At 39.5% G+C, this 13,851-nt stretch overlaps 1 protein-coding gene across 1 annotated transcript in view; it reads right to left on the minus strand.

Moving 5' to 3' along the window:
• The window catches only part of LOC120918614 (protein-glutamine gamma-glutamyltransferase E-like), a 54,825-nt gene extending 42,564 nt beyond the window's left edge, over nucleotides 1-12,261 (minus strand). Inside the window, exons 1-2 of the mRNA XM_040330288.1 lie at nucleotides 11,984-12,261; nucleotides 719-859 (exon numbers count right to left, since the gene is read on the minus strand). Coding sequence (XP_040186222.1) covers nucleotides 719-859; nucleotides 11,984-11,990 — 148 coding nt within the window. The 5' untranslated portion in view covers nucleotides 11,991-12,261. The remainder of the gene's footprint in view (nucleotides 1-718; nucleotides 860-11,983) is intronic.
• Nucleotides 12,262-13,851: the final 1,590 nt, after the last annotated feature.

A 13,851-nucleotide genomic window follows, 5' to 3' on the forward strand; every position in this document is an offset into this window, starting at 1 on the left:
CGGATGCCCATTTAGTCATTTTCAACAACTTAGTTGTTGACAACTCTTGTGTTTGCTCCTGTTGGATGAGATGTCCTGGATAATTACACACTTCTGATGGTTTTGCATATACAGTGTATATATTATTGTGTTTCCTATTTCTAATATATGATGGTTTTGCAACTGTGCAGGCATGTTTACCACTCAAAGCATCATGTTGATCATTTTTTTGATGCTTACATAACAGATTGGACTATTCTTAATACTATATTAAAGTTCAAGTGCACAGTTATCCAGTCCCTTGAGAAGAGGGGGGGGGGGTGTATTTTGTTTTTAAATATGATTTTATTATTTCTTTGAAGGCTATTATTTAATAAGGTGTAATGGGGATAGAACAACCATCTCATGCATGATGTTATTTAGCTACGTTCAAAATTGGTGTCCATGTTGGATTTGAGGTGGTTATGGTCAAAATGTCCTCAGGTCTGTGTTTTGGGGGTTTTCTTTTGTAAAGCTATAAATTAAATGTGTTTTTTTTCTAATATGTATTCAGGGACCTTGATGCCTTTGCCTTCTTCTGATGCCAATGAAAAACAACCTACAAACACAAGAAAATATCCAGGTTCTCAGTTCAAGATTTTGAGTGTCTTCCCATCAATCTGAACAGTACAACTCCAACCCTATACTATGAATTAGAGCAAACATAGCACCAATGACAGGAGATGCCAGTGAAAGATACCTGTGCGTGCGACAAACACTATGCTTTGCCAGTCACGTAGTGGTTTGTTGAATTCCAGAGTTAATCTACAGGATTGCCCTCTACGCAGTATCAGTTCAGAGCTGTTAAACATATCCGTATGGTGGGCTTTTTTATTGGATTCTGCAGAAATAAGAAAGAAGTGAATTAAAAGCAGGAAAGGGAACAAAAGGAAATTACATATTTACATACTTAGGTTAAAAAATGTCCATCTTGTTTAACCAATAGAACAAATAAATAAATAGCATGGTCCAATGACCATTGTCATTGTGTAAATAAATATAAGATATGTACCACCCCCTTAAAGTGCAATATATATATATATATATATATATATATATATATATATATATATATATATATATATATATTGTGACAGAGGGACGCATTATCATTGTAAGTACATAGGAAATGTGACACAAGATTCGCATTAAGGGTTAATGTGTGGTTCAGAACTATAATTTCTGAGTGGAGAAAGCTTTGTCTTTGGCTTTCTCCACCCTACCCAGAAATTCCACCCGGATTCTGTAGGTTTTGCTAGATGCCTGCAACCTGGCTGACTACACAGGTATAAAGGGGTCTGAGAATTGCTCAGAGCTCCCAGCTTTTAGTTTAGAGACCCCTCCCAGTGTGGGAGACAACAAAGTCTCCCCCAGGGTCAGGGGTTTTGTGGAAATTTTATGAAGATGTATTTACTATGTATTATCATAGTGTCGCCCAGTGTCATGTCGAGACTTGCGTCAAGGAACGGTAGTATAATCCGGGTATGCATTGTCCTATGGTTTTGCGACCGTCGGAAGCCTGTCGATCAAATAGCAACGCCCAGTCCCGAAGACCATACCCGGAAGCGGCGGAGAAGATCGCTCTCTAAAACGGTAAGTACTGCTTCGATTTAAAAAAAAACACCCGATTCCCCTAGACAAAATGAGCCTCAATCTAATGTTAAAAATTGTTTTTCGGGTGAACTCCCGCTTTAATGCATAGGATGCATTAAGGTGAAAAAACATTTACTTTTACAACCCCTTTGAGGCCTCGTACACACGATCGAGAAACTCGGCAAGCCAATTTCTCCATTCCTGTCAAGGAAATAGAGAACATGCTCTCTTTTTGGCTCGTCGAGTTTCTCGACAGTTTCCTCGACGAAAATGTACACACGACCGGTTTCCTCGGCAAAAAAATATCTCCCAGCAAGTTTCTTGCTGGTTTTTGCCGAGGAAACCGGTCGTGTGTACAAGGCCTGAGAGTTTCAATTTGTATGCAATCAGGCAGGCCCCTGCGCTACATGGTTTTGGTAAATCTAAAGGAAATCAGAAAACAAAAGTTGTATAATGTGTATGGGGTCTAAGAAGTAGGACTTGGCAGGTTCATTTCCAGCAGAAACTTGTCTTTTACAATGTAATCAGTATATCATTATTGGGGAGGGGTCCATCTGACTCTTTCGTGAATTTCATGATTGGTTTATGGCTGTCCAACCAAACTGAGTAGTTCTACTTCCACCTGTGATTAAACGTCCATTATTCCACGGTGATTGACACAGCAAGATACAGCTTTTTCCTAAAATAGGTTTTACTGCTTCTTTCATCTGGGAAGATGACAGGTCACTTTGAACTGTGTGATGTGAGGAATGCCGTTGGATCATGAACATACAGTATGTTTAAATCAACTAACAAACTTGAATGTATATAATGATGTGGGTAATATCCTGTACCAATCGGCCCGTGCTCATAATGTTACATTACTCACATGTTAATCTGTCTCATTTTAATGTGATTGTATGTACATGCCCAAGTCATTCCTCTAAATGGAAAACTATTATTAAGGATCTTGCTGATGTCACAAGAATAATATTTTTGGATGAGTACGATCAGCCAGGCCTGCTGAACACATGGCAGAGACGAGGTGTACAAGCACACTCACTTAAAAGGGAAGTTTTATCACAATGAAAACATTATCTATTTACATGTGGTTGGTACACACTGCATGAACAAAAATACGTTTAAATCCCGTAAGTACACAGTGACGCCATTGTGCAGCGTGACAGTGTTATCATGCTGGCCTTGGTTATGTCACAAGTTATGCAGCCTTCACATGCTAAATTCATTACAGATGTTCTTAGAAAGAGGCTTATTACATAATAATAATGTAAATAGAGAATATTAGGCAGATTCAGAGTGAGTTACGCCAGCGTATCAGTAGATACGCCGTCGTAACTTTGAATCTACGCCGGCGTTAATTTAGGCGTATTCTGGAAACCAGATATGCTTAAAATTAGGCTAAGATACGAGCGGCGTAGGTCTCCTACGCCGTCGTATCTTAAAGTGTAATTTTTAGGCTGGCCGCCAGGTGGCGCTTCCGTTGAGTTCAGCGTAGAATATGTAAATGACTAGATACGCCGATTCACGAACATACGCTTGCCCATCGCAGTAAAGATACGCCGTTTCCGTAAGAGATAAGCCGCGTAAAGATAAAGCTGCCCCTAGGAGGAGTAGTCAATGTTAAGTATGGCCGTCGTTGCCGCGTCAAAATTTGAACATTTTACGGCGTTTGCGTAAGTCTTCCGTGAATGAGGCTTCACGTCAAAACCAATACGTCCTTGCGGCGTACTTTGGAGCAATGCACACTGGGATATGTACACGGACGGCGCATGCGCCGTTCGTAAAAAACGTCAATCACGTTGGGTCACGAGTAATTAACATAAAACACACCCCCCATCTTCATTTGAATTAGGCGCGCTTACGCCGGCCGCATTTACGCTACGCCGCCGTAAGTTAGGAGGCAAGTACTTTGTGAATACAGTACTTGCCTCTCTGACTTAAGGCGGCGTAGCGTAAATACGATACGCTACGCCGCCTTAAAGATGTGGCGACCTACCTGAATCTAGGTATATATAACCAATCGTTTCTGTTCTGGCTGCCCTATACTGATAAAGGGAGATAGTTGATTGGTTGGTATGGATTACTACACTTTAATGCAGTTTTTCTCAACCAGAATTCAGTGGAACCCTAGGGTTTCTTCAGAGGTTGCTAGAGATTCCTTGATTCATCTCCCATTTGATGGTGCCTAGATAGTTCTGAAGCTAAAACCACTTGAAAGAGCCAGTGGCATGACACCAATAATCATTTTAGTTGTCTGGAGGGGGTGGCTTTTTGACTACCACTATAATAAGGTAATTTTTTCCACTGCCCATGAATGTAAGGAACATTTTTGCCATTGTCGCCTTATAAATTAGTTTTAACCACTTGCCGACCGCCGCACGCCTATTTACGTTGACAGAATGGCACGGGCAGGCAGATTGGCGTACAGGTAGGTCCATTTAAATCTGCCACCCAGCGGTCCCGCGCACGCCCGCCACGTGCCTCGCAAGCAGAACAGGGGAATGCCTTTGTAAACAAGGCATTCCCCTATTCTGCCTAGTGACAGTGTCACTGATGACCATTTCCCGTGAACGGGAACGGCCATCAGTGACGTGTCACGTGTAGCCACGCCCCCTAATAGTAAGAATCACTTCCTAGGGAACACTTAACCCCTGCAGCACCACCTAGTGCTTAACCCCTTCACTGCCAGTGTCATTTTTACAGTAATCGGTGCATTTTTATAGCACTGATCGCTGTAAAGATGACAATGGTCCCAAAATGGTGTCAAAAGTGTCCGATGTGTCCGCCAAAATGTCATAGTCCCAATAAAAATCGCTGCCACAACTAGTAAAAAAAATGTATTACTAAAAAAGCCATAAAACAGTCCCCTATTTTGTAGAAGCTATAACTTTTGCGCAAACCAATCAATAAACGCTTATTGCGTTTTTTTTTTTTACCAAAAATATTTAGAAGAATACGTATCAGCCTAAACTGTGGAAAAAATATTTTATATATTTTTTGAATATATTTATTATAGCAAAAAGTTAAAAATATAGAATTTTTTTCAAAATTGTTACTCTTTTTTTGTTTATAGCGCAAACAAATTTAATTGCAGAGGTGATCAAATACCACCAAAAGAAAGCTCTATTTGTGGGAAAAAAAAGGACGTCAATTTTGTTTGGGAGCCACGTCGCACGACCACGCAATTGTCAGTTCAAACCACGCAGTGCCGAATCGCAAAAAGTGGCCCTGTCTTTAACCACCAAAATGGTTCGGGGCTGAAGCGGTTAATAGACATTACCTTAAACCTAATATTTTACAGGGTTCCTAGAGGGTAAAAAAGTTGAGAAAGGCTGCTTTAAAGCGTCACTAAATTCTGGTTAAAAAAAAAGCATATTCAAGTTTGGATTCCTATATAAAAACTGATCATTGTAAGCTCTTCCAATAGGGAAATTTGGTCTGTCCCAGTGAATGCAAAGGTGGGGGTCTGATATAAATAATGGCATGTGAAATAAAAAAGGAATTCATATGCTGAATGCTATCATTACAGATTATTAATATGGTTACCAGAATACGCACACAAAAAACATCTAAAAACTTGTATGCGTAATCACAATAAATCCAGTGCTCCAGTTAAAACATCAAATCATTGTGAAACCATATCATAAAAGTCCTGCTACTATACATGTCTAACATCCAAAGGGTTACCACATGGACTTCTTTTACATAATTGCTAGGTTTGTTTGCACTGCCTCCAAATATTTTTTAATCATTATGTGCCCTATAATTATTTTATGTTCGATCATTCATGTTGCCCAGATTATTTTAGCAGGAATTTTTATAGTTGCAATCTTAAAAATTAGGTAATCATATAAATCTTGTGTTATATGCCATCCCGTTGATTGCCATGCTGCTGAATTGTACAATCTATATACAAATTACTGAGGCTGTTTTTATTGGAAATGTTACAGCCGTGCAATTATTGTGTAACCAGTTCCAGCACATTACTGTCATTTCATGGAATTTTCCAATATTATAAAGCTGAAATATGTGGGAAAAATCACACTAGATCAATTGGCATTGGGTGCAAATAGTAAAGGTAGATCACTCCTAATAGGGATAGGATTTTTGCTTGTTGGCGTAAGGTGTGGGCCACTGAATATCTCATAGCATTGGGTATTTCCAGTCAGTTTCTAAGCAGTGTAAAGTGAAAATGTACCTTAAGCTAACCATACACTATGGGGGTTATTTACGAAAGGCAAATCCACTTTGCACTACAAATGCACTTGGAAGTGCAGGCACTGTAGATCTAAGGGGAAGATCTGAAATGAGGGGAAGCTCTGCTGGTTTTATCATCCAATCATGTGCAAGCTAAAATTATGTTTTTTATTTTCCTTGCATTTCCCTCTCAGATCTACAGCGACTGCATTTCCAAGTGCACTTGTAGTGCAAAGTGGATTTGCCTTTCGGAAATAACCCCCAATAGATCCATTAACCACATGCCGACCAGCCGTCGTCGTTTTACGGCGGCAAGTCGGCTCCCCTGCACGAGAGCATGTAATATAACGTCGGCTCTCGCCGCAGGCCACTAGGGGCGCATGCCCCCGACTCCCTGCGCGTGCTCGGTGGGCGTGATTGCCGCCGGGCACACGCGATCGCTCGTTACAGAGCGGGGACCGGGAGCTGTGTGTGTAAACACACAGCTTCCGCTCCTGTCAGGGGGAGAAATGCTGATCCTCTGTTCATACAATGTATGAACAGGAGATCAGTCATTTCCCCTAGTGAGGCCACCCCCCCTACAATTAGAACACACCCAGGGAACATACTTAACCCCTTCCCCGCCCCCTTCACTGCCAGTGGCATTTTTATAGTAATCCAATGCATTTTTAAAGCACTGATCGCTATTAAAATGCCAATGGTCCCAAAAATGTGTCTAAAGTGTCCGAAGTGTCCGCCATAATGTAGCAGTACCGTAAAAAAACGCTGATCGCCGCCATTACTAGTAAAAAAAAATATTAATAAAAATGCCATAACAATACCCCCTATTTTGTAAACGCTATAACTTTTGCGCAAACCAATCAATAAATGCTTATTGCCATTTTTTTTTTTTTTACGAAAAATATGTAGAAGAATACGTATCGACCTAAACTGAGGGAAAAAAAACGTTTTTTTATATATTTTTGGGGGATATTTATTATAGCAAAAAGTAAAAAATATTCATTTTTTTCAAAATTGTCGCTCTATTTTTGTTTATAGCGCAAAAACTAAAAACCGCAGAGGTGATCAAATACCACCAAAAGAAAGCTATATTTGTGGGGAAAAAGCCATTTTTGTTTGGGAGCCACATCGCACGACCGTGCAATTGTCAGTTAAAGCGACGCAGTGCCGAATCGCAAAAAGTTCTCTGGTCTTTGGGCAGCAATATGGTCCGGGGGTTAAGTGGTTGAAGAACCCTTAAAATAATTTGTATGTGTCAGCGAACCACCCACTAAAAATGATTATATCTACAGTTCAAGGTACACTAGAATGATCAGTAGGTTGTAAAGAGAGAATTTGACACGCAAATCCAGATCACGTTTAATGCCACCCTTGCTGTATACTACAAAATATTTTCAGTAATAATCATGATAGAAAGAAATGCCTCTTTCATTGGTGGTCAATGGAGAAGGGCCTTCCTTACTTTGAAAGTCAGTGGAGAAGTGCCCTTTTACATTGGATGTCAGAGGATAAGGGCTCTACTTATATTGGGGGTCAGTAGAGAACTGCCCCCTTAATCCGTAGCGTAAGGGCCTACGCTACACTGGTGGCCAGTGTAAGGAGGGCCCACTAATATTGGTTGATAGTGGTAGGAAGACTGGTGATCATTGGTGGTCAGGGTTTTTTTATCTGAAATATGAGATGCTTCACTGGTGCCATACCACTAATTCTGTAGAGAGACATTTTCCCCAGAATTATGAAAACACCATTAGGTCTTTAATCAATCACTTCTCACTGCTTAGGAAACTCTTATAAACTTCTGAAGGATACCTGGTTGAGAGATATTGATCTACTCTTTCTATTTTTACAGTTTCTTCATTCCTTGAAAACCACAACATAAACTGTATTAGATAACCGTTGGCTTGGGAAAAAGGTATAAAGCAGATTTCCAAGTTGTGGTTACAAGCCACATTAAAAGGGTGATCCACCAAAGTCTAATGCCGCGTACACACGACCGTTATTCATGTCATGCAAAAAAAACAACGCTTTTCTCAACGTGATTTGTCGTGATTCCTCTCAAGACTGCCTTGCATACACACGTTTGTGAAAAAAAATGCCCGATCAAAGCGCTGTGACGTACAACACGTACGACAACACGTACGACGGCACTATAAAGGGGAAACTCCATTCGAATGGCGCCACCCTTTGGGCTGCTTTTGCTAATTTCGTGTTACCGTGTGTTAGTAAAAGTTTGGTGAAAGACAATTCGCACTTTTCAGTCTTCGTGCTTTTAAGTCTGTTACAGCGTGACAAATGTGCTTTCTCCATTACAAATGCCAAATTTAGGGTTGTCCCCAGAGCTGTAATAGAGAAGAAATCTTCCATTGGGGGCACCAGTTCTGGTGATTCTGGCGACAACCAGGAATTCACCTACTTTGGATGGATTTCCTCTCACTTTCTGTTTTAGCCCCAAGGTATTCCCTATTTGCAGGGATATCCACTCACTTTCCTTTTGCCTATGAGACAGGAAGTGAATGAACATTTCCAAAATAGAAAACAGATTAGGAAAAAAAAATTGACAGGGGTTATAACAGTCCCTTGCTCTATCCAAAATGAAACAAATATACATCGAAAGTCAAAACCTTTTAACATTTTGTGTAGAGCAGGGAAAGGTTGAAAACTCTGTTAAAAACTGTTGTTTGGTAGATGTGTGTGTTGGTTTGCATGATCTTGGTCTTTTGGGAGGATTTACATTATAATTCCTAAGCCACAGCAGAAAGTGTTTGGATAGCTAAAGTTAAGAGAAATTCCTTTCTTAAGCCTGGTACACACGATTGGACAAATCCGTGTATTTTTGTGCGAAGGGGCGTTGGCCGTGAACTTGGTATGCATACACACAGCAGAATATTTTCAGCCAACATACACCAAACCACGTGGTTTTTCAGCTCTTTACCGGCACCCTTTGGGCAACTCCTGCTTGTTGTTGTCTGATGTTTAGCATTGATGCATTTGTGTACACACGATCGGATGATCCGACGAAACACATGTTTCGTCTGACAATTTGAGAGCATGCACAGCCAACATTTGTTGTCGGAAATTCCAACAAAAAATTTCCAATGGAGCAATCAGATGGTCGGATTGTCCAACAAAACACGTCCATCTGACAATTGTTGTCGGAATATCCGATCGTGTGTATAGGCCTTTAGACATCTGTTACCAGAACCAATGGAAACACATTTTCTGCTTTAGTGACAACTGTAAAAATTTTCTTTTTCTATCACTTTCTATCCCAATGACAATGGTTATCAGGAAAAACACCATAAAAAACAGTAAGGACACAGCAATAAAAACATAACAGGGGTTCCAACAAGCTGGAGGAAACAACCAAAACAAGAAACACATGGTTTCAATAGACTGCTGAACAGACTTTTTTATGGTCAGGATTTCCTGAAGCCGATGTGTACTTTTGGCCCTACATGGCCACTTAGCACTTTGGGATTAAAATCACTAGCTAAGGTACTATTGTCACAAAAAAAGAAAGGACATGGAGTTAAGAAGTTCTGTTTTCATGAACTGTTTATGAACTGTTTTCTGTTTTCTTAAGAATACAATGTATTGTAATTATATTACCAACAGATAATTATTGCGACTAATCAGACACATGAAATGTATGTCTAATGGCCTGAGTATTGCATAGGAACGCTAATTTCTTTGTATACTAGGATTATTAGCTGACTATGAATTTTCCATGCATTTTCAGTCCCATGTTTTGTATTTGTTATCAATTTTATCCTCTCCCCGATTAATGGATTGAAAAAAGTGGAAATGTGGAAATGATGCATATGGCAATCAGTTAATCAGCCTAATTTTTGACTACTCTTTGCTTCTACAAACACTTCTACAGTTCTTTTCTCTCTCTTTTGTGTAGAATACCCATTTCAGGTAGTACATATGTGGGCCAATCTTCACAAGTAATATGACCAAATTGGGCATTTATTGCCACAGTCATGCAGTAAATAACTGAAAAACAAGCACTGGATGAGTCTGTTATCGTCAGACAATTGTTGGAAAAGTTTCCAACATTCTTGCTCTGAATTTTGGCCAAAAAGGGTCTTGGTGGGGCCTAGCAGTGCACACAGTCTAAAAGTGGATTGGCAAATATTATGAAGCCAATTATTCCCTATTGCTGTTAATGCTGATTTTTCAACTGAAATTCTTATGTTATTCGAAATAAGTAGAAGGGATGGAGGCTCTGTAGCGGTAGCATATTTCTAAATGTGCTACTGGCAGCATCACCAGGCAAAAATAAATGTAAAAAGTCTGATAAAAATGAATGCAGTCACCATGTCTAGGTACCGGTAAGTTGTGACATATATACATGTTTGTTTTTGGGTTTAGCGACACGTTATTTCTGTGTATAATATAGATGCTAAGTATAGTCATTTTCATACAATTTTTTGAAAATGTTAGCTTTGGGTCATCTTACTGAATTCTACACTGTGAGCAGTCTACATTCAATGTAACTTTATGTAAGTGAAGTGAAAGTTAAAAAATAAATATGCTTATTGGCAGAGTTTTTTCTTTTTTTTTTTTTGGTAGAAAAGACTTTGTAAGTCTCTTTTGCCAACAAGCTCCACTTTTTTTTCTATAGCAAACATATGCACAGTAAAACCATCATCAGTGGCTGTCCAATGGCTGAGAATGTGTTGGGCTCTGGATGAGGGAAATATAAGAGGTAAGTCGCTCCATTACGTGCACATTATGGCAAATGCTCACACATCCACACCCCCCAACAAGACACATGCACACATATAATTCCACTTTAAGTTTGGAATATATTATGCAAAGGGATCAAAGCAGTTGCAGGCTCTGCTATGGTCCAAGTACCCACATCAACACTTGATGGGTGGCCTTCATTTTACAATACTTCAGACCGGCACCATCAATAAAAAAAAAGCACTTCTTTATTAATGTCCTTTAACATTCATACTACAAACACCTTTTCTTTAAAACTCTTAAAAAATAGACTTCTGCAACATTCCAAAGTTTACTGCTCCCTTTTGAAGCTGTATATGCTTGGAGACATTGCAAAAGCTTAAAAATGTTAAAAATGTATTTTAAAGATCCATAATGAAGCGTTTGTATATGGGGATGGGGCTGGCCTGAAGCATTACATTCAATATGGCCACATACATATAATATATACGGTACTCTGTTTCTTAATTTGCAATTATTTTTGCAATTTTATAGAGCACAGTAGTGGTTTGTATAAATAGTTCAAAACATTGGGGTAATTCATAGATTAAAGATAAAATAAAGATTAAAATATTTAAAGTTTTCTTACAGCTTTACCAAATAATTCCCGTTAACCTGAAGTGCAAATGTCCTCTTTGTAGGTGCAATTGTTAGAGGGGTTCTTTTACGTGTTACAGTGTATGTAAAACAATTGATTTTATATATATATATATATATATATATATATATATATATATATATATATATATATATATATATATATAGTAGAGTAGTGAATGGTTAAGGGCCTATGTCCAATTTTTTCCCCTTCACAGCAGTAGGTAAGCCCCTTCCTTATAACAGGTTTGCCCTTTGGGCACCTCCTGTACCTGTAACAATTTCAAATTATTGGACTTCCAATTACTTTCAAAGACATGGTCGCCAGGTTCAATGGGGAAAATGAATATCCCCAGTGCAGATCCAGACAGCAATAAAAATCAGACCTGAGATTCTGTCCCTTACACATTCCAAAATGTTACCAAAAAATAAAACATTTTGGCTTTGCATACACTTTAATAACTAAACATGTGATTTCACCTAAAATAAGACCGATTCCTTGGAATCACTGTACAAAGTATATTGCTTTACTGAAGTTTATATTAAGGTTTGTATTGTGTTTTGTACTGCTTTATTGTAATACTATGTACTGCATTGTATTTTGTATGGCTGTTAATTAAATACTATGGTATATTGTATTTACACTGTGGTTTCAGTTATAAAAAGACACTCAATTAGAAGCTGAAACTTTGCTTCAATAAAGCAGTACAAAAATTTTTTTTTTTTTTAAAGCAATAATCTGCCTTTGGCTTTATATTACCATAGAATATTAAATTCATCTTTGTAACATGGTTTTAAAAAATAAAACTAAATAGCAAAGTCAGAAAATAATCAGTTAACTTACCGTCCATGGTGCTTTGATGTCCTCTCTGTCTGCTTTGTGGTTTAGATAGTGCCGGGACAAACTACTGAATGAATGTGAATCAACCATTATTTGTATCACTCACTGCCCTTACTATTAAAATTCCAGTGACTGAATGTTTTTATGAGAGTGTTAATGGGACATGCCTTAATGCTTACACTGTACACTCTCTTCCTGGTCTAGTGCAGTGCACACATGAGATCCAGAAGTGCCAAACTGAAGAATGTGCCAGTCTACCATCTCCTAGGCACGCACTTCAACATCCACAAATGAAATCTGTCTGGAACGTTCCTATGTAAATGCTTATCTTGTGACTGGGAACCCGTCTATCAGTATGAACTGCTCCATGATGTAAATCATATGTTTACAAGCTCTTGCAGACAGTTCAGATTAAACCCTCAAACATGCCTGGCCTAGTTTTTGCACATGTCCCAGCTAATTTTTACAGCTGGGGACATGCTGTGCAGTTTGTTTTACACTAAAATTATTAGGGTGGTGCAAAGGCATGTTGTATTGCAGACACAAATGTTGCTGTTAAAGTTTATCTAGCTGCTCAAAACCTGTACATCACGGTGTCTTCTAGGTTTGGCTGAATTTGTTAGCCAAAGCTGAATTAATTTACTGTAACTGACATTTAGTTAAAAATACGGGTTGATTTAATAAAGTAGAGTAGAGGGAATTTGTAAGGGAATTTCTGCTTAGCTTAGTGAATAAAGTGAAGCTGTGTTGACTTCCCTCATCCAATTTTTTTTACATTTTATTTGCGCTTTATTAGGTATTTCCCTCCCAGTGATTTTTCACCACATTCACAAAGTTAAGTTAAAATTCCCCTTTAAAGTGAAAATTTCCATCCTTCAGTAAATTGACCCCAGTGAGTTTCCACTTTGATATGGCATAATTGTGGGAAATTTGGTAAAATTGGTAAAAAGAGATATACTTTACTTGATAATTTAAGTACCGTATTTGCCGGCGTATAAGACGACTGGGCGTATAAGATGACCCCCTAATTTTCCAGCCAAAATGTTGGTTTTGGGATATACTCGCCGTATAAGACTAACCCCTTCCTACTAGTCATGCCTCGCCTCACGGTGCCACGATTACATGCCAGACTGTGCCACTACATGCCAGACTGTGCCCCATTACATGCCAGACTGTGCCCCATTACATGCCAGACTGTGCCCCACTACATGCCAGACTGTGCCCCATTACATGCCAGACTATGCCCCACTACATGCCAGACTGTGCCCCATTACATGCCAGAATGTACCCAATTACATGTCAGACTGTGCCCCATTACATGCCAGACTATACCCCATTACATGCCAGACTGTGCCCCATTACATGCCAGACTGTGCCCCATTACATGCCAGACTGTGCCCCATTACATGCCAGACTGTGCCCCATTACATGCCAGACTTGCTGTGCTCTTACCTTATCCTAAGAAATGCACAATCGCGGCCGTACTGTACGTTTTTTCAAAAGCCGCGCCTCCTACGTCTTCTGTTCCGTGATAGGCGGGAACAGTCAGCTTTCCAGGAGGCACTGTGTTCAGTGTTTACCTATCACGGAGGCCCTCTCGTCCGAGGACGAGAGGGCCTCCGTGATAGGCGGACACTAAACACAGGACGAGAGGGCCTCCGTGATAGGCGGACACTAAACACAGTGTCTCCTGGGAAGCTGAGTATTCTGCCTATCACGGAACAGAAGACGTAGGAGGCGCGGCTTTTGAAAAAACGTACGGCCGCGATTCTACATGTCTTAGGATAAGGTAAGGATGTTAGGTTACTGGCGTATAAGACGACCCCCGACTTTTAAGAAGATTTTAAGGGGTTAGAAAGTCGTCTTATACG

This window comes from Rana temporaria, chromosome 12 (genome assembly GCF_905171775.1).
Source record: "Rana temporaria chromosome 12, aRanTem1.1, whole genome shotgun sequence".
Taxonomy (NCBI): domain Eukaryota; kingdom Metazoa; phylum Chordata; class Amphibia; order Anura; family Ranidae; genus Rana; species Rana temporaria.